Here is a 19,896-nt window from a genome sequence, read left to right as displayed (position 1 = left end):
TATTTATAAAACTGACAAATATTGCCATAAAAGAAACTACAGAAATAGACCTAGGCAATTTCATATAGTTTTAGTAGTTAATATTTACCTTGGTGTGACAAAAGTAATACAAAACATACACAGAGAGTCAACAATAAGATGGAGAAAAGGACTGACTATATAGGAACTTTTACAACCAACATTTAAAACTGCTCCAGACTCCAACTGTGAAAAAGATCATCTCAACAGATGACCAAACTTAAGAAGATATTTACTATACCAATTAGACCATGCTACCTTTTACACATCATCTGTTTTACATTTTTTTCTAATTATATTAGTTGATATTATAAGTCAGTGAACATAAAAGAAAACAAAGAAAAAGAAAAAAAGAGAGAAAAAGAAAAAACTTACTGGGATTGAAAATTCCTCAGCCAAATACTTCAAGGAGGCTGCTTCTCTTGCCAAGAACTTGTTTCTTTCTCTCATGTTGCCCTGAAGTTGTGTATCAAACTCCTTTCTTACCACAGAAGCAACAGAGTCAATAATTACCAGTTTAACTCCCTTTGAAATAATTTCTTCTTCCAAAGAGTCAATCCTATAAAAGCAGAATTTGCAAAATAGTAGATAAATTTAAGATATAATATAAAACAGGGTATTAAAAGGTTAACCAACTTAAAAACAATGACAACAAATTGTTCTTCCCTAAGTTACAGTAATGATTGCAAATATGCAATATTCATAACTTATTTCCAGCTCTTCTATACATATAGCACCCTTTTGAAAATGCACCAAAATGCTTTCATTTCGTTTCACTGTCTGGTTCTCCTACGATACTGCTAATTTTAGGATAAAACTGCTTTTCATAGCCCATCTCCAAAATGGCCCCATTTTACTCCCACCTTGTATTGACAGCCTTGTGCAGTCCCCTCCTACATTTACCAGGGTTGGTCTATATGACCAACAGCATATGACAAAATGATGGTAAGAGAGTAAGTTATAAAAGACTACAGCTGACATCTTGGGCTCTCTCTCACTTGCCCACTCTCTCAGATCACTCTCTGTGGGGAAGACAAGCTGCCATGTTGTTAACAACCCTATGGAGAGGCCCACATGGTGAGGAACACAGGCCTCTGGCCAACAGCCAGCAAGGAACAGAGGCCTTCCAGCAATTACATGAGTGACCTTGGAATTCTCCAAGATTCTCCAGCCCCATTTGAACCTTGAGAAGACCACAGCCCTGGCCAATAGCTCGACTACAACCTCTTCTGCAACCCCAAGCCAGAAACACTCAGCTAAATCACTCCCAGATACCTAAGCCTCTGCTACTACAGGAGATAATGCACGTTTGCTATTTTAAGCTCCTGAATTTTGGGGGTAACCTATTAATGGAACAATAGATAATTAATATATCACTTAAATAATTAATTAAATCTAAAACATTTCACTCATTCAATATGTTTTCATTTTTAAAGAAATATTTCATCCAATAGGCTGTGGCAAAAAAAGAACACTGAAATAATTATTTCCCATAACCCTAATACATATGCAGAGACTTTTTTTTCACTCAGCTGAAAACATAAAAAACAAAAAATAAATCTTCAAAGTATTACTAAAATACCAAAATCTAAAGCAGCATACCTTCGCAGAACTTCATCACAGCTGAGTTCCCGATAAAGGTGAACCTTACTGCTTGTCAAAAGTAATTTTTCTTCAGTGTTAAAATATCTGGGAAAACGAGATTCTGCTATCTCAACCAGTCTGTAGTGAAGAAAAAAATAGCACGAGTGAAAATAGTTAATAATATTTAAGGCCATAATGCTGAACTTCTAATGAATTCTACTTAGGAAACTCATAAGCCACACGTAACACTAGAACAAAAATAGAGCAGGTATAAGCAAAATAAGCCTTCCTTTATAAGCACTAAAAGAGGTTAGCAGTCAGAGCATGACACCAGCAAGGGCTTTCAGATGTCATCTAAGGTTAAGTAAGCAACAATATCTCAGAGGTTTATCTTTCTAGGAATAGATATGCTTTTTTAATAAGTGATAACTTGACTTGCAGCTATAAGATATGTTTAGTAAATACGAAAAATTATTTCATCATCATGAATGAAAGAAATATATTTGAACAAATATATAATATCATTCTAACAATCAAATATCAGTAAGTATCCCTGTCCCCGAACAGAAAAATATGCTTTCTCAATTAAAAATTAATATATATATATATAAAATAAATGCTATCTAATAGCTTCTTGGTAAACAGGAAATTATTTTCTAAACAAATGGATGTTGTCCAATATGTCCTTAGTAGAGAAAAAAGGATTTTCTACATTCTGAACTCAAAGCCAGATCTAATGCATGCATAGGCCAAGTGTAGGAGAGTGACAAGGCCAAACAGATGCAAATATCATCATTAATACCTTAAGACATAGAGCTCAGTACTAGAAATTTCAAATATTTCTGGTTAAAAATATATAACTGTAACTCTTTGACTATAACTGTCTCCTATTTAAAATGATACTTTATCAGTCTGATACTTAACCATCCAAGGATGACTGGGAGGAAGGACTATAAATACACAAAAATCACCCTATACTTTATGTTCCATTTAAAGGTAAAAGTACAAAGAACAGTGTTTTCATTTCTAGATAGTTAATGAGTCCCAAGAAGAGGCTGAGAACTTTAAAGAGATAAACAAAATAAATTCCTCACGTATATTATAATCAGAAATGAAAAAGAAAAATCTAAAATAGAGAGAGAAATAAAACTGGTTAATAATATTTTTAAAGTATATTTTGAACAATTTGAAAAAAAACGGCATCATTAGGTTGAACAGGAAAAGGAAAAATTACTTTACCAAAAGATGTATAAAGACTGAGAACAAAATGGATCAAATGAGCATTTAGGGGAAGTGCATAAGAGAGACACACAGGGTGGAATAAAGGAGGAAATGAGGTAAGCAATGAAAGCAGGAAGAAATGAGATGACATTGGCACAGGCAGGACAGGTACATTTCAAGGATTTGAGGGAAATGTGTAAATTTCTTGATTAGGGCAACCGTTTGCTGAGGTTGGAGCTGGTTACAGAAGTCAGCTAAAAGCTCTGACGCTTGGGACCGATTTTTAATAAGATAGGTATGGCAACATCTGCCAGAAACATGGAAGTTTTTCATAATTGGATGCCCGGCTGATTAGGTACTGAGTACTCATCCTAATCAGTGAGTACCTAACTCATTGGCAACAACAACTAACAGACAATAATAATTTTCTGCCTTCAATACTAGGCTGAATTTCAACTGGTGTCTTGAGTGGTAAAAAGCTCTGGAACTTATGACTGCTCTCTCATTCCATTAAGGACCCTCAGAAGGAAGGTGGTCATGTATGGACACAAAGTGACTGTATTCACAGTTACCATACGAAATAACTATATCAAACGGTTATTTACAAACCAATATGCTATAATTTTCTATAATCAGTTTCTCCAAGTATTTTAATTTTAGAAAAGATATCTAAAAAAATATAAAAATCAAAAACCAAAAACAAATGTAGTATCTATATGCCTCACATTAATTATAGCAATTTCTTGTGACAATCTTCATCACAAAGATCTTTCCTGGCTAGAGTAACAACAGAAAAGATCCTATCTTTTGCTCCCAGACATTAATTACATAAAGTTTGAAAGCAATGCCATCTAGTGGACATCTTTTTCATAAAAAGCATTCCTTTCAAGGACACACTATAAGATTCATTCATTCAAAACATATTTATTGAGGGGCGCCTAGGTGGCTCAGTTGGTCAGGCATCCAATTCTTGGTTTTGGCTTGGGCCATGATCTCGCAGTTGTGGGATCAACCCCACGTCAGGCTCTGTGCTCAGTACAGAGTCTGCTTCAGATCTCTCTCCTACTCCCTCTCCCTCACTCTCTCTCAAATAAATAGATAAAATATATTTTTTAATTATATATTTATTGAGGACCTACTATATGCCAGGCACCATTCTAGGTGCTAAGGATGTGACAATGGACAACAACAACAAAAACAAAAACAAAAAAAACCTTCCTTCACGGAACTTATAGTTTACTGAGAGAGACAAACAAATACATATTATATATCGGGTAATAAGTGCTCTAAAGAAAAATGAATCAGGATGAGGGAACAGATTGCGAAAGATGTAAGCAAGTTCTATTTCACGTAAAGTGGTCTGGGAAAGCCTCTTTAATAAGGTGAATTTGAGCAATGGCTTAAGAGAGATGAGAAAATGAACCGTTTGATATCCAGTGGAAGAGTGCATAGAAAAAGAGAACTATATATAACAAGGGCCTGGGGTGATCGAGGAATAATAAACAAGGAGGCTAACATAGTTGGAACACAGGAAACAAGAAGGAGAATAAAAGGAAATAAGGTCAGGGTGCCTGGGTGGCTCACATTGGTTAACCATCTGCCTTCAGCTCAGGTCATGATCCCAGGGTCCTAGGATCAAGTCTTGTATCGGGCTCCCTGCTCAGCCGGTGAGCCTGCTTCTCCCTCTACATCTGCCTCTCCCCCTTGCTCGTGCTTCCTCTTTCTCTCTCTCAAATAAATAAATAAAATCTTTTGAAAAAATTAATTAATTAATTAATTAAAAAGGAAATAAGGTCAGAGGGCTAGCCAGGGGCCAGGATCACATAAGATCCTTAGGTCTGTGGTATTTTGTTTAGATATTATTTAGGAAAATAAGAAACCTGGAAGCAGAACTGACATGCTCTGACTTCTTTTTTTTTTTTTTTTTAAGAATCACTCCATCAGATTTGGAAAAGAGGCAAAGAGGCTGTACATGGGACATGGGTGAAAGCAAGACCAGCTAGTACAGTAGTCCAGATAAGAGATCATGGTGACTTGACCTGGAGAAGAGCTCAACTGATTAGATGTAACTGAACCCAAGGTAAAGTTCAAAAGAGGAGCTGAAGGGATTTCTCAACTAATTGGATGAGCATCTGGAGGAATGGAATTACCATTCATTGAAGTGGAGAAGCCTGGATTCGTTCCAGGTTTTGGTTATTAGTTCCCCCTGTTACTTCACAGCTCTTGTATAAAAGGAAAGTACATTAGTACATTACTGACCACATGACAACTTGAAACAAAACACATGCTTAATGTAAAAAAAGAAAAAAAGTTTTCCAAAACTCTAGTTGAAATATGGCATCATAAATGTGCTGAAACAGAAGTCTATGGTTTCTCAAAGCTTCTTGTACATATGTAATATTTTTCTGTTCATTAATTCAGTATGTATTTGTTCAGCAGTGTGATATAAATACACAATATGAATTCCAGAATATTCCAAAGTTTTGTTTTTGTAGTAAGTACTTATGACTAATTTCATTTTCTATCTTAGAACCTCTTCAAGATCTCCCCACTAATTCACCTAGATTCACATAGGCAGCTCGACTCATAAGGCAGCTAAAATTAGACTAAGGTGAAACCTCCCCAGACTCATGAAACCATCTTAAAAAATGTCTGTCTCCGCTACTGTTTGGCCCCCAAGTCAAACAACCTGGATTCATGCCAAGAAGCAAATAGGTAAATGGTCCTAAGACCACACTGGTAATTAACTTCCTAATGAGCCAAAGTCATGGCTAGCCACCAACATTAACAAAGTCATGCCTCCCTCCTGATACACTGATCTCAGAGAGGGACACTCTAGTTAGTCAGGTAGGAATTGGAGCTCACTGGCTGGAGGGTACCTGGCACCTTGCAAGGCGACAGGCAGCTCCTCAGATCTAAGCTTGGCTATCGCTTCCACACAGAAAAATACAACATACACCTTTCTTTTGTACACAGAGCTATAATGGTTACAATTTTACATGTTTGTGACTATTTAAGGTCTTCCTCCCCTGTTAAACTACGTATTTCTTCCTAGTTTTCAGAGCTTTTCTGATTTCATGACAACTCAGGATTGTCCACTTCTACCTCCTAACTTCCCAATCCTATATTCCACTTCCCCGGGCCCCCACCTTCCAGAGTCCCGGGCCCCATCTCTTGTTTCAGTCCCTCAGTTTGCCTCACACACATACGCACCTGCAGTTCTAAGACCCAATTTTATCTTCCTTTATCCATTTTATTCCCCCCAAAATGGTACTTGAAAAACCTCTATTACTATTTACCATCCGTCCTTTTTTATTCTTAATCTCTGGTTCCATCTTTTCTTAATTACCTCCAACAGGGATAATACAGTATTCACTCAATTCACAAATACTAGAATTCTCATGGTTGCCAAAATTTCTGTACAGGTCACTAGATTAATCTATTTATCCATATTCTTAAGGTACATATAAGCATAGAGTGTCTAAGACCATATCAGATCTTAAGCGCAAGTCCCATAGGTTAAACAAATAAAAAGAGACTCTTCTGAATCAATCAGAAAGGAGGACCCAGAACTCCTCTTGCTTAGCATTCCCCTCTCCCCAACGCAGTCCCTGAATACCTGAGGGTTTAGTACCAGACTCTACTATTATGTAATTATTAATCAGTTTGGAGATATGATCAGTCTAAGGTGAATAGCATGCTTAACATACTATTTTAGATTACCTTCTCAAAGATTTGTAAAATTGAACTAGTGTACTACCTTAAAAAAATACAACTAATTGGGGCACCTGTGTGGCACAGTTGGTTGAGTGACCAACTCTTGGTTTCTTTTGGCTCAGGTCATGATCTCAGGGTCGTGAAAACGAGCTCCGCCACAACAGACTCTGTACAGAGTCTGCTTGGGACTCTCTCTCCCTTTCCTTCTGCCCCTCCCCATTGCTCATGCACACGCTCTCTCTCTCTCTCTCTAAAATAAATAATCTTTAAAAGTATATATATATAACTAATCTTTTCAAAGTGTTTTTAAGTACATCACCTGCAAGGTTTTCTTTTTTTTTTAATGCATTTTAAACTTAAGCAAGTTTTATTTACTCCTCCTTTGTTTTTTCCCTCCTTCTTGATAAAAAGGTATCTTGCAATTTATTATTAAAATTAAAAATTACAATTATTTTCCACTTTCTATAACTTACCCAAAATTCTCTATATGCAAATTGAGGTTTGTTTTTTTTTTTTTTAAGAGAGCGACAGGGAGACGGATGGGGGGCAGGGAGGGTTAGAGGGAGAGAGGGAATCTTAAGCAGGCTCCGTGCTCTGCGTGGAGCTCAATGTGGGGCTCAATCTCATGACCCTGAGATCATGACCTAAGCCAAAATCAAGGATTGGACATTTAACCGACTGAACTACTGAGGCACCCCTTTATACAAATCCTTTAACCTTCTTCAGAATAATCCTTCAATTCACATTCTCATTTGTACTGATCAGATAACATATTCCACTTTGAGTCTCATTTTCATGCTTTTACCTCTTCTCTAAGTCCAGAAATGATTCCAGTGGTGACAGACACTATTAATTACCTACCAATAGCCATTCCCACATCTTCTTTACTTTGAGAACCCCAATTTTACTCAGGCAGCAATGTTAACCAGCCCCAGGAAACTCATCATGCTTATTATAACAATCTTTTTCCCCTCCTTTCCCCACCCTCCCTTGCATATAGGGGTGGTCCAGTGAGAAATCTGCAGGACAATTCCAGAGGAAAAAGGAAACCAACAGAAGGAAAGAGACAGCTATTCTGGGGAACACATATTTTCCTGATAAAACATATAGCTGGCCTTTTCCCTTCCCGCTGACTGGATAAGATGCCTAAAAATTCAGCAGCCCAAGGTCTCCCTGTCATTGCAGAGGGGCAGAATCAGTGCCCGCAACCACCTACTTACTGTTCTGTGGGTATTTAGTTACTTGCAGAAGAAAGCTTTCCTAACTGATTAACTAACCTTCCCCAATAAATCCAAATAGGGGTCAAGCAGTCCCGTAATAGCACAAATGAAATGGGACCAGGCAGTACAGAGCCAGCTGCACTCTCTGACCAGCCATGACAAACTCTCCAGAAGGAGAAGGAGGTGCTCCAGAAGGAAGACTGGTACTTTTGATTCCACCTGACCCTATCACCACACCTCAGAATGCAATCCATGTGGCAGCCAGATGACCATACTCTTCAAGCCTGTGGAGAACAGACTAGAAAAGTAAAAACAATATAAATTTCAACCCCTATCCTCTAATGACCTTCATTAAGGCTCCTTGTGAATTATGAAACATAATTCCAGAGGCACCTGGCTGCCTCAGTCAGTAGAGCAAGCAACTCTTGATCTTGAGGTCAGGAGTTTGAGCCCCACGTTGGGTATAGAGATTACTTAAAATAAAATCTAAAAAAAAAAAAAAAAGAAAAGAAACAAACATAATTCCAATAAAGGGACTAAAATTTTACCTCATTTCCAACTTGTCTTTGGCTTGTCAGTTGAAGGCTAGTCACTGACATTTGAAGAGTACCCTCCATTTGGACAACCTAAGTGAACTAATGTCTTGACCAATGTTAGCATCATATATATTTCAGTGTTCAGATTGCCAGTGGTCTCATATATTTATGCTTTTGTTCTTTTTTACCACTTATTTAAGATCCAAATAAGTTCATCACACTGGAAATGACCAATACATCTTTTTTCCCCAGCTTTATTGAGATATAACTGGCATATAACATGGTATAAATTTAAGGTATACAATGTGATGAGAACAATATACCTTTCAAATCTCTTTTAATCCAAAGGTTCCTCCTCCAACCCCAACTCCAACAATCATTTGTTCTGTCATTTCCCACAGTTTGGATTTTGCTGACTTCATCTTTCTGGTATAGTTTAACATGTTCCTCTCTTCTCTGTATATGTTGTAAACTGGTAGCTGGATCTGAAAGCTTGATCCCACTCAGGCTTGACTATTCTTCCATCAGGAGGTACCACAATGACTTGTTTTCTTTTTGTGATGCTAGTAGCCTTTTATGTTTATGAACTATTTTTACTTACAACACTTCTGACACCAAGTATTTGGGTTTTCCATACCAAGCAATTCTTTAATTCACTATGGACACCAACTGGATATCAGACACTTAACTACCTGGAGTTAGCTCAGACTCCACAGTTTAAGGGCTCAGACTGTCCCCCCACATCTTGAAACACTAATCCCAAGTCCTGGACCTCTGGGACTACTACTACTCCTACTACTTCTGACCAACTGGGCAACTACAAATCAGGAGCTCCCCCACCCTCTTCCTCAAGAGTTCAATAATTTTGCTAGAATGGTGCACAGAACTCAAGATGGCATTTTACTATTACCAAGTTATTACAGAGAACAAAAGATACAACTCAGGAAAAGATCAGGGAGGGCCCCATGGCATACCACCCTCCCAGCACTTTGATGTGTTCACCAACCCAGAAGCTCTCCACACCCTACCATTTAGAGATTTTTGGCAGGGGGGGTGGGGGGTGTTGGGTGGAGCTGAAAGTTGCCACTCTATAATCACATGATTGGCAACCAGCTCCCATCTGAAGCTATCCAGGGGCCCACCAAGAGTCATTTCATTAGCATAAACTCAGATATGGTTGAAAGGGGCTGATTATGAATAACAAATGATGCTCCTGGAACCTCTATTAACTCAGGAAATTCCAAAGGTTTTAGAAGCTCTGTGGCCAAGAATCAGGACAAAGACAAAATACGGATTTCTTATTATATGCCAATATTCAATGCCTAGATCCATTAGATTGTTGGGGTTTGTAATTTGGTGATATTCTATCATTCCTTCTTCATTTATTGCTGGAATACCCCTGTAAAAAGACCTATTTGTTACTCAGTAATATAGTTCATATAGAAAAAGAATAGATGTTTGATTTCCTTTTTTTTAACTCATTTTCAAAATAATGAGTTGCATCTCCAAAATTTTCCAATACTGATCAATTAGCTGCTTTCCATTTCTTTATATTACAGACTCACGAATTTAAACATATTTCATGGGTTTTAATCTACTATCATTATTATCTTATTGGTGGTCAATTTGTCTCATCTTTGGCCAGTGAGAGCCTGTAAAGGTTGACTCCTGACCCCTAAGTAGTCTTTGATAGCTTCCTTGTCATCTAATATGATGTTTCAGACTCAACTTAAAAATTTCCTGCACCAGTGCCAGAAGCAGCCATTTCCCCAAAACCCTCATTCCTTTTAGTAGGAAATTGTATCTAGATTTCACAATTTGAGAGTAATGCCTGTCCATTCGTTTATCAAACATTTTCTGAGCAGTTAATATGCGTCAGTCACTAGACTTGGCCTTGAAGGTACAAAGATATAACACAAACTCACAAAGCTGACAAACCTGTGGCACATACTTAGAACAGATAACCAAGCAATACAGAACAAAGCAAACAAACTCTAGGCAAAACAATCCATTTGGAACTTATCTGGTCAGGGAATAGACTTTGATCTAACTAGTATCCTTAGAGAGAAATAAGAGAGGGACATGTTTCATAATGACACAGTTAAAGACAGGTTCAAAGGACTATATCTATACTACACCTTGACTAAAAGAACAGAATTGAATCAGTCTCCAGACCTACAAGTACTCCTGCTCATGAAGGTTAATCAGAGCAGGGGAGAAGGGGGACCAGACATACTTTCAAGTGTATAGAATTACTGAAATAACCATAGAATGTTAAAAGTTCCTGCCAGACTAAGGAAATCTTTCCTTTCCAAGCATAGACACACTTACTATCAGTGTGTTTCTTATACCGAATACCATACTATTGCAAAGATTAAAATGAAATACTTCTCAATCAAAATGTATTTTGAAATTTGCAACTTTTCCATTCACTAATATTTAACTTCCAACTAAAAATTAGTTACAAAGCACCTTACCTTTTGTCTTTTCTACTAATTTCCCCTCTTCTCCATTTCCACTTATATCCCTGCCTGTTTCTTAAACTTATTTTTCCCTGACTTTATGCAAAACACAGCTTATCCAGCAACCTCACTTAAACCAATGACAAAGGGATAGAAAAGACAAAAAGAAACTTCTTCCTCTGTTAATCTCAAACGGAAATTCATTTAAAACAGTATCTAGCATTCTGCATTCTCTCAAAGAAAAGGTAAATCTTAAAATGTTTGAAAATGTTACATGTTATAAATAAGTTACAAAATTAAACATTACAATGGAAAAGAATAAAATCTCCCACCTTTCAGCACTAAATGCTGACTCTGTGTCGATGTACACAACAGCTCCTTCTAATCCTCCCATGTTGGTGGGTAACGTGGCCAAAATGCTCATCATTATACAAAACTGAGTTTTTCCACAACCTGGTGGGCCTGTAATCTTAAAAAAAAAAAAAAGAAAGAAAGAAAAGAAAATCATTTATATAAACATCCCAAGCTAGTCAAAGCAAAATCCTTTTAAGAAATTGCCACTTGCACAGTCCCATTAACCTGGGTTCCTGGAGTTCCTTAATGTTCTTAACATTCCTTAGAACATTCTAATACATCTTAGTCTGGGTTGGTACTAGTTAGATACCAACCTTGGGAAAAATGAGAAAATAGTCACTCTAATCACGCTCTGTGTTCTGTAGTTCAAATGAAAAGCTTTGGTTGAGAGAGGCTGGAGGGTGCATTTATACATTCAGAACTGGGAGTTCCAGATCTTTTCCTCATTAAGACATTTATAGAAGGAACTTGAAAATATTTAAGAGGCTTTAATAACTGGTTTAGCATTTCTTATGAATTGGCCTTTTAGAACAATTTTGTATGAGTCCCCTAAAAAGCTGCTTTGATCTTTATTGTAAACAATAAAGAATTTAGGGGTGAAGACTACTAATGTATACAATTTATTTTCAAATGCTTCAGAAAAAAAAAAGGCATGTGCACACATACACACGTGTGTACAGAGAAAGATTAAACAAATGTAACAAAACTCAACAATCATTGAATCTCGGTGATTCATACTTTGAAGTGTGTTTTGAAATTTTAGTTGGTGAAAGCTATTCTGAGATTATAAATTTTGAATTCAAGATGCTTGAGATGGGAAAAAATAGGAAATTCTCACGCCTAGTTAGAAGTAGTTAATAAAAATTAATTTGAAAATGCTAAAAAATATATATATCCCCTCTAAACATATGCTATTTATCACATTGGCTGTGGCATCCAAATTTTAAGAACAAAAACGCTATCCCTTTTGTGAAAATAACACTAGTAATTTTAACACAATTTTTCACAAAGGAAGGGAAAGAAGAAGAGGGAAGGAGGAGAGAAAAAAATCTCAGGGGGAGATGAAAAAGTCTGAGCTAAGACTGAGACAGACTATAAATATTTGAATAAACTGTCTCAGATACATCATGAAATAGGGAGAAATAAGAAGGAATGACCCATGAGTCTCCATCACTTATACCAGTGGTTCTCAAACTTAAGTGAGCACTGGAATCGCCTGGCAAGCTTATTAACCGACATCTCTCTGGTTCAGTAGGTCTGGGACGTGGCCTGAGAATTTACATTTCTAATAAATTCCCAGGGGATGCTTACGCTGCTGTAGACTTTTGAGAACCACAGTCTTAAAATTTAGACTAAAGCTAACATTCATTTATCAAGGCTCAACATTAAAAAACAAAAGCTCACAAGTTAGAAACTATGTGCCGATTTATTATAATCTCTAAACAGTGATTTAGACTTTCAGAATAAATTATTGCTACCAATAACAGTTTGCCAGATCATGAGTAATCAGTGAAAAGGGGTCTCCAATCTTTTTTGATTACATAGTCCGACCAACCAAAAACAGACAAAATTTAGTATAGTCTTCCGATGTATGCATATTTATTACATACATACTATTTTACTAATACATTCTATATAATATAAAGCATACATAAAATGGGGATTAAAAAATTAAAAATAAGCATTTTAAAATAGTTCCATATCGGGGCGCCTGGGTGGCACAGCAGTTGACCATCTGCCTTCGGCTCAGGGCGTGATCCCGGCATTATGGGATCGAGCCCCACATCAGGCTTCTCCGCGATGAGCCTGCTTCTTCCTCTCCCACTCCCCCTGCTTGTGTTCCCTCTCTCGCTGGCTGTCTCTGTCTCTGTCGAATAAACAAATAAAATCTTTAAAAAAAATAAAAAATTTTTAAAAAATAAAATAGTTCCATATCTTATTGATTTTTTTTAAAGATTTTACTTATTTGGGAGAGAGAGTGCACGCGCACACAAACGGGGGAAGGGGCCGAGGTAGAGGGAGAAGGAGACTCCCTGCTGACCAGGGAGCCCAATGGGAGGCTCCATCCCAGGGCCCTGAGATCACGACCTGAGCTGAAGGCAGAAACTTAACTGACTGAGCCACCCAGGTGCCCCTCATATCTTATTAGTTGTACAAATCTTTTTTAAAAAAAGATTTATTTATTTGAGTGACAGCCTGAGCCAGGGCAAGGGGGAGGGGTGAAGAGAGAGAGAGAATCTCACGCAGATTCCCACCAAGCAGGGAGCCCAAAACAGGGCTCAATCCCACCACCCTGAGATCACGACCTAAGCCAAGAGTCAGACGCTTAGGGGCGCCTGGGTGGCACAGCGGTTAAGCGTCTGCCTTCGGCTCAGGGCGTGATCCCGGCGTTATGGGATCGAGCCCCACATCAGGCTCTTCTGCTGAGAGCCTGCTTCTTCCTCTCCCACTCCCCCTGCTTGTGTTCCCTCTCTCGCTGGCTGTCTGTCAAATAAATAAATAAAATCTTTAAAAAAAAAAAAAAAAGAGTCAGACGCTTAACCATCTGAACCACCCAGGTGCCCCCAGATCTTTCAGTTCTCATAAAAACTTAACACTTTCAGTGAAGCAATGATAATAATGAAAATAACAAATGAAATTATATTATTATTTAAGTATTTTGTCATTCAGTGATTGAAATATCAGGTCCTAAGTTCCACATATTTCAGTATTTACATGCGATGGCTGTGTAGTTGAGAAAAGGATATCTGCAAAAATGCAAGGACTGAAATTTTTAAAATACATCACTCATACTTACTATTTTCATTTTTCAGTAACTTCCATCATAGCAAAAGTTTTTGTTGAACTTTGACTAACAAATTTCCATCTTTCCCTGTGTCAATCAATTGTTCTTACAACATAATCAAAAAAGATACTGCATTTTAAGATTTTTAACAATTGGTTTAAAAATAAAAACTCTTTAAGATTTTTCAACAGTATAGCAAATATTGTTACAAGGTTTTTAAAGTGTGCAAATAACAAAGTTTTCACAAAACATACTTACCTTTGACAACAAAAACAACGTTATAAAAGAAACATTTCCAAGCAATGATTTTAAAAACACTCTGTATTTTAATCTGTCTTCAAAAATGCAATGACTTTCTCACTCATTGTTAAAACATTATCTTTACTTTAAAGGGATGTTGTCAGAGTAAACCACTGATTTGGGTGGTTGGTTAATTTTTAATTTTATATGAAGCATATTACATAGCCACTTCTCATATAAAAAAGGTCAGCAAATTTGACATACCTTTTCACTTAAAAACATGTTTCACCCATCCTTAATGGGTGGAATTCAACACCCCTTTTACAATCTTTGCTGTGAGATCACCAAAGAAGCCCTTGAGATTCAAATGATTATCATGGTCAGTCCCCATCTCATTACAGAGTGCTATAGAGATTCCACACTTCACTAGTCAGGTTTTTATAAAAATTAACAACACTAATACCATCCTGAAGCACTCTCCACACATCTGACATCAACTTCTGTGTTGCTACCGACTGCCTAAGGATGATGCAACAGAAAAGTTCAAAGAATCTTACAGAGAACGTCTGTCCATATACCTACCACTTACTTAACCATTTTTACTATTACTGTGAGTAGACTAATCTATCCAACAACCCATCCCTCTATACATTAATCAGTCTATCTCAGGTTTGGTTTGGTTTTGTTTTTTAAAGATTTTATTTTTAAGTAATCCCTATACCCAATGTGGGGCTCAAACGTACAGCCCCGAGATCAAGAGTGGCATGCTCCACCCACTGAGCCAGCTTCAGTCTCAGGTTTTTTAAAAACATTTAAAAAAAAAAAAATTAAAAACATTTTAAAGTAAGTCAGAGACATCAATATGCTTTCCCTTAACAATTTAGCATGTATATCATTAACATGAGTTTAATATGTATGATTCTTTTCTTTTGTAGCGTAAATTTTACATACAGTGAAATGCATAATCTTAAATTTACCATTTGATGAGTTCCAACAAATGTATACATATATGCAATCTAAATCCCTATAAGTCAGAACATTACCATTACCCCAGGCAATTCCCTCATAAACATTGTTTTATGTTCAAGAGATTATTTATATTCAAGAAGTCATATAAACATTATATTCAGGAAGCTTATTGGGGAGAATACATCTTCTCTAATTCATCTTTAGTTTAATGGCACACACAAAAAATTTAGTTCTTCCTGTATTTCATTACTGAAACAAAATCTAGCTAAGATGATAATCTGGGTCATGGTAGAAACTTCTGTACTTTATACAGCATCGTTCCACACTAAATAATCTGTTTTAATTCTTAATGCTTCAAATCATCTCTAATCATTTCTATATAACTTCTGACAGTATCTGTTCACAAAAGAATCCATTTAAGTTGTTGCCAAATTGCTTTCTATGTTTTATTTCATTCATTTTACCGCAACAGGAAGAATAAGTGTGTCCTAATGTTATTAATAATGTATTACATTTGGCCTTTTACTATTAAGAAAATTCAAAAGAGGCTTTTAAATATCTATCATTAATTTTAGCAATATTTCTCTAGATACTGAATTATGTATCATATGACTTTAAATGTCACTAAAAACATATGGAAGTTTGTCTTCCTATCCTGTGTGTTTCTTTTTTTTTTTTTTTTTTTAAGATTTTACTGATTTATTGGAGAGAAAGAGAGAGAGCAAGCAAGAGAGAGAAAGCATGTGAGTAGGGGCAGGAGCAAAAGGAGAGGGATAAGCAGACTCCATGCTGAGAGTGGAGCCTGACATGGAGCTTGATTCCACAACCCCAAGATCATGACCTGAGCTGAAATTAAGAGCCAGACGCTCAGCCAACTGAACCACCAAGGTGCCCCTATCCTGCATGTTTCTTAATTATGATGGCTGCCTACTATCATTACTCAGTATTTCAAGGGACAAAAAAACAGCAAAAGTTTCATTATAAATGATAATGGATATAATTCCATATATCAAATTGTGTCTAGAATTTCAAAATTTTTTGGATGTCTTCTCAGATGGAATTAGATTGTCACGGATTTACTTCTTTAGTCAGGGGAGATTCACCAGCTGACTTGTCTATGCATGTGGTTCACTTTTAGCACATTATTAGTATGGATTCCAATATACGGTTTCTTTGCAGGAATCTTTTTTGCCATTTGTTTGTTTTGTGAGATTTGGTTTAGTTAAATCCAAAATCCATCTAACTAGGTATGTAGAACTACAATTCATGCCAGTATGCTGAAAATAAAGGTACAGCAAGGTGCCTCTGTCAACTTTCTGTATCATTTCCTCATGGACTATACTTGACAGTCTGATATACAGACCAAGTGAGGATGCCAGTGTCAATAAAAAATTAAATACTCATTAAGGTTTATTTCATTTTTTAGGTTGAAATAGCAATAAAAGTTCTAAATTTTTTTCCCCCAACCTAATAGACCATCTTACATATTCTGCTTTGGAAACCGCTAGTTTTAAAGAGTCCCAAGCACTCTTTTACCACTATCAAAGACAGCATGGATCAAGTTAATTATCAGAAATCAGAGGAAAGGTAACTTTTGTCAGTAAAAGTTGGAAGTGGATCTAGAAAATGAAAAATGGTTACTCTTCAGGGTGCTAACTGATGGGAGGAACGGAGGACTGCCTTTCTATACATACTATCTATATGCAAGGTTTTAAATATGTTCTAAGATTTAATGAGCTTAAACCCCTTAAATGCTTTGTGATTTTTAGTGGAAAGGTAAAATAAGCTATTGTTTTAATTAAAATGATACATATGAAAACATTCAGTAACATATCAAGTCCCATGAAAATGTAAGGTGTTCTCTTATTATTCCATCTTTAAAGAAAACATTAAAAAATCTGAAAACTTGAACAAGTATAACTGGCATTTTTTCTACATCATTATTTTCACATACTATTCAGTATAGTCTAGGGAAAAGCAGAACATTATGTGAATACCATTTTAAGATTTCTGGGTTTGTTTTGTTTTTACCTCACATTCAAAGTTCGATAATTACATTAATTTAAGCTCTAATAGCTAATTTCTAATTCTTTGGCAATCTCAGATCCTCTTCATACATTTTTCACTCTCTTCCTAGACTCAAAGAAAGTTATGCTGTATGCAATTCTGATGCACTGACTGGAGTTAAATTTCATTATTTTTTCAGGTTTACTTAGTGGGTTAAAACATTTCAACATTAATAATTTTTAGCTTCAGATAGTTTAGCTCTGAATTCTACCAGCCAAACCACAAAATTTCAAGTTGTGTTCAGTTCCCAGGTTCAGCTCCAATGGTGGTTAGAAAGAGAGAACATGCCAAACCAGAATAGTCTCAGTTAGTTGCTTCTTGGAAACTCAGAGTGAATACAACATTGACGCACAGAAGACACCAGTAAAATACAATCAGCTTCATATAGTTTAGATTCTGGGCTTCAACCCTGCCTGAGAAAAAAGAACTGAAAGAAAATAACCAGTGGTTATCAACAAGGAAGCAAATATTAATAATTAGTTTAAAGGAGAAAGAGAATTATTCGCAAGAAAAGAAAGTCTAATTGTACCGAAATAAAAATGAAGCCTCGTCATTTTAACCTTTAGAGAGATTGAATGGTTGAGATGAATGTGAAACCTGGACCTGTTAGGACCTAAAACAAAGTTAACTCTCCTCTCATTCAAGATGGAGGCAACAGGATGGGCCATCTGCCAAACCAATACTTCACCCGAGAAAATGTAAAGACTGCCTGGTTCTGACCTGAGAAAAGAGCTTTGGAAACTTCGTATTTTTTTTTTAATGACACCCCTCACCCATCATTTGTCTCCATTTGCTCTACAATTATGTAGAAATATGATTAGGCCTTCAGACCTATAGAATTCATTTGAAAAATAACTAATTCTCAAAATCCTAAAACGAATAAAATCTCAGTCTCAGAAAGGCTAGGTAGCACTTAGCCTTGTGAAAAAAAAAAACCGTGATCTTAAATTACTTTACATCAGCATGTGGAAGATTTTATACCTTGGATTTTCTCCACCACTCCCTCTTATTTCACATTAACAACTGCTATCTTTCAAGTACATGGGAAGAGATGAAAAAGGAGAAGGGAGGGGAACAGCAGAAAAACACAAGAGGACATGGAAATGAAAAGTACCCCAAGCTTCACGTTAAAAAAAAAAAAAATCAAACAGTATCAAGCGACATAATCATTCATTTAACAATCATATAACATGTGCCATATAAAAGATTCTATGAAATCTTTATGGAGAAAGATGTTTATTTCTAAACCAGGAAGTGAGTGAAGAATTAGGAACAATGATCCAATCAACCACATCTGCTAAACTCCTGTATTAGGACAGAGACCTGGTTATCTTGCCTTTCAAAACACTGGGCAGGATAATGAACCATGTCAGCGGATTATAGTCAAGGAACCCAATTAGAAATTTCTCCCTACTAATCCTACTGCTGTTGTTACACATGGAGCACACCTTAACCTGACTATATTTTGAAGGAGATGAGACCCATCTTGGCCAACCTACACATCCATGAGCAAGAAAAATAAATGTTTGCTGCTGTTGTAAGCAGTGTAAGCAGCCAGAATTGACTAATAAGTATTTATGTCTTGTACTTCACTGTTTATGCATTTCTATCACATGCCTGGCCCTTGTAGGCATTTAAGTTTACAACCCTGCCGCCTTCTTGGCTCCTGTGATCTTACAGTCCACAGCTAACCTTGCCAATATGAAAGAAAAAGAACTGTATATTTAACTGTTCTGAGGAAAAATTAGGATGCCAAAATAGGACTCTGGCATCCTGCTACCTTTTTGGGATATAAGAATAGTCACTTCAAAAGCAAAACTGACCCACTCAAGGAGGACACCTGGTCTCCTTAATCATGAACAAAGCATAGAAATGAGTCAGGAAATACAAATAATATAAAAAGGTACTACGTCCTTTCTTAGTATTTAGAGCAAGGATCTGGGTATAACCATCCCTCTTAAATGCTGTGAAGACTTGGCAGTGTTTCACAGGTTTACTCTTCCAGAGGTACTCTTGAACAAAGATATGCAGATCTTATATCCCTTTTTGTTGACATGAGTTTGGACCAGTTCTCTAGTCCAGTAACCTCAGGATTATAATATGAAAGTTTGGCGATCCCTTTAAATACAAGCTTAATTTTACCGAATCACATTAGCATCTTTAGTTTACATTCTCAGCAGGGGTGATCTTCACCCCAAGGGTGAAACCTGGTTTTGATGGGGGGGGTAGATTTTACTCTTTTTCTATCTAAAACACAGATATACAGACAGTACATAAACAGGTATATAGTGTATTTGTAGTATTAAAATCTCGTGGGGAGGGAGGACTTCATTAGAAAAAAAAAAATGTCTAAAAAGTTCCTAAAGGGAGAAAATGAAAACAGGATTGAGAAACACTGATTTAATCTACATGATCCCCTATGAGAAGGCTACCATGTGGTTTGACCTCCACATAATGTAAACTTTTAAATTTTAAATTTCAAACATATCTTTACTACCAATCATCAGTAATAACAGATGCAGAATTATCTGCTTAGATATTCCTCAAGTAAGGAATTTGATGTTCTCAGGGAATGGGACCAAGCCCTCTAGTTCAATTTCATCTGTGATTCCGCAGAGGCGGTTTCTCTTTGATTTTCCCCTCTGCTGCTTCTGCTTTCAGCACGAGTAGTGCTTCTCTTGTTCCACTTTTTGATCTTGGTGCTGTAACCACATCTATAGAGA

General features: G+C 36.5%; 1 protein-coding gene across 16 annotated transcripts in view; it reads right to left on the bottom strand.

The window, feature by feature from the left end:
- The window catches only part of RAD51B (RAD51 paralog B), a 623,368-nt gene that overhangs the window by 582,683 nt on the left and 20,789 nt on the right, over positions 1-19,896 (bottom strand). For all 16 annotated transcript variants that reach the window (XR_004620514.1, XR_004620515.1, XR_004620516.1 and 13 more), the window contains 3 exons: positions 11,091-11,227; positions 1,621-1,740; positions 394-577 (listed from right to left, as the gene is read on the bottom strand). Coding sequence is in view for 12 of the 16 variants with exons in the window: in XM_034643366.1 (XP_034499257.1) it covers positions 394-577; positions 1,621-1,740; positions 11,091-11,227 (441 nt within the window). In the remaining 4 variants the exon portion in view is untranslated. The remainder of the gene's footprint in view (positions 1-393; positions 578-1,620; positions 1,741-11,090; positions 11,228-19,896) is intronic.

This window comes from Ailuropoda melanoleuca, chromosome 14, assembly GCF_002007445.2.
Source record: "Ailuropoda melanoleuca isolate Jingjing chromosome 14, ASM200744v2, whole genome shotgun sequence".
In the NCBI taxonomy this organism is placed as follows: Eukaryota; Metazoa; Chordata; class Mammalia; order Carnivora; family Ursidae; genus Ailuropoda; species Ailuropoda melanoleuca.
The sequence above is the reverse complement of the archived record's forward strand: the minus strand, read 5'-3'. Positions and strand labels throughout refer to the sequence as shown.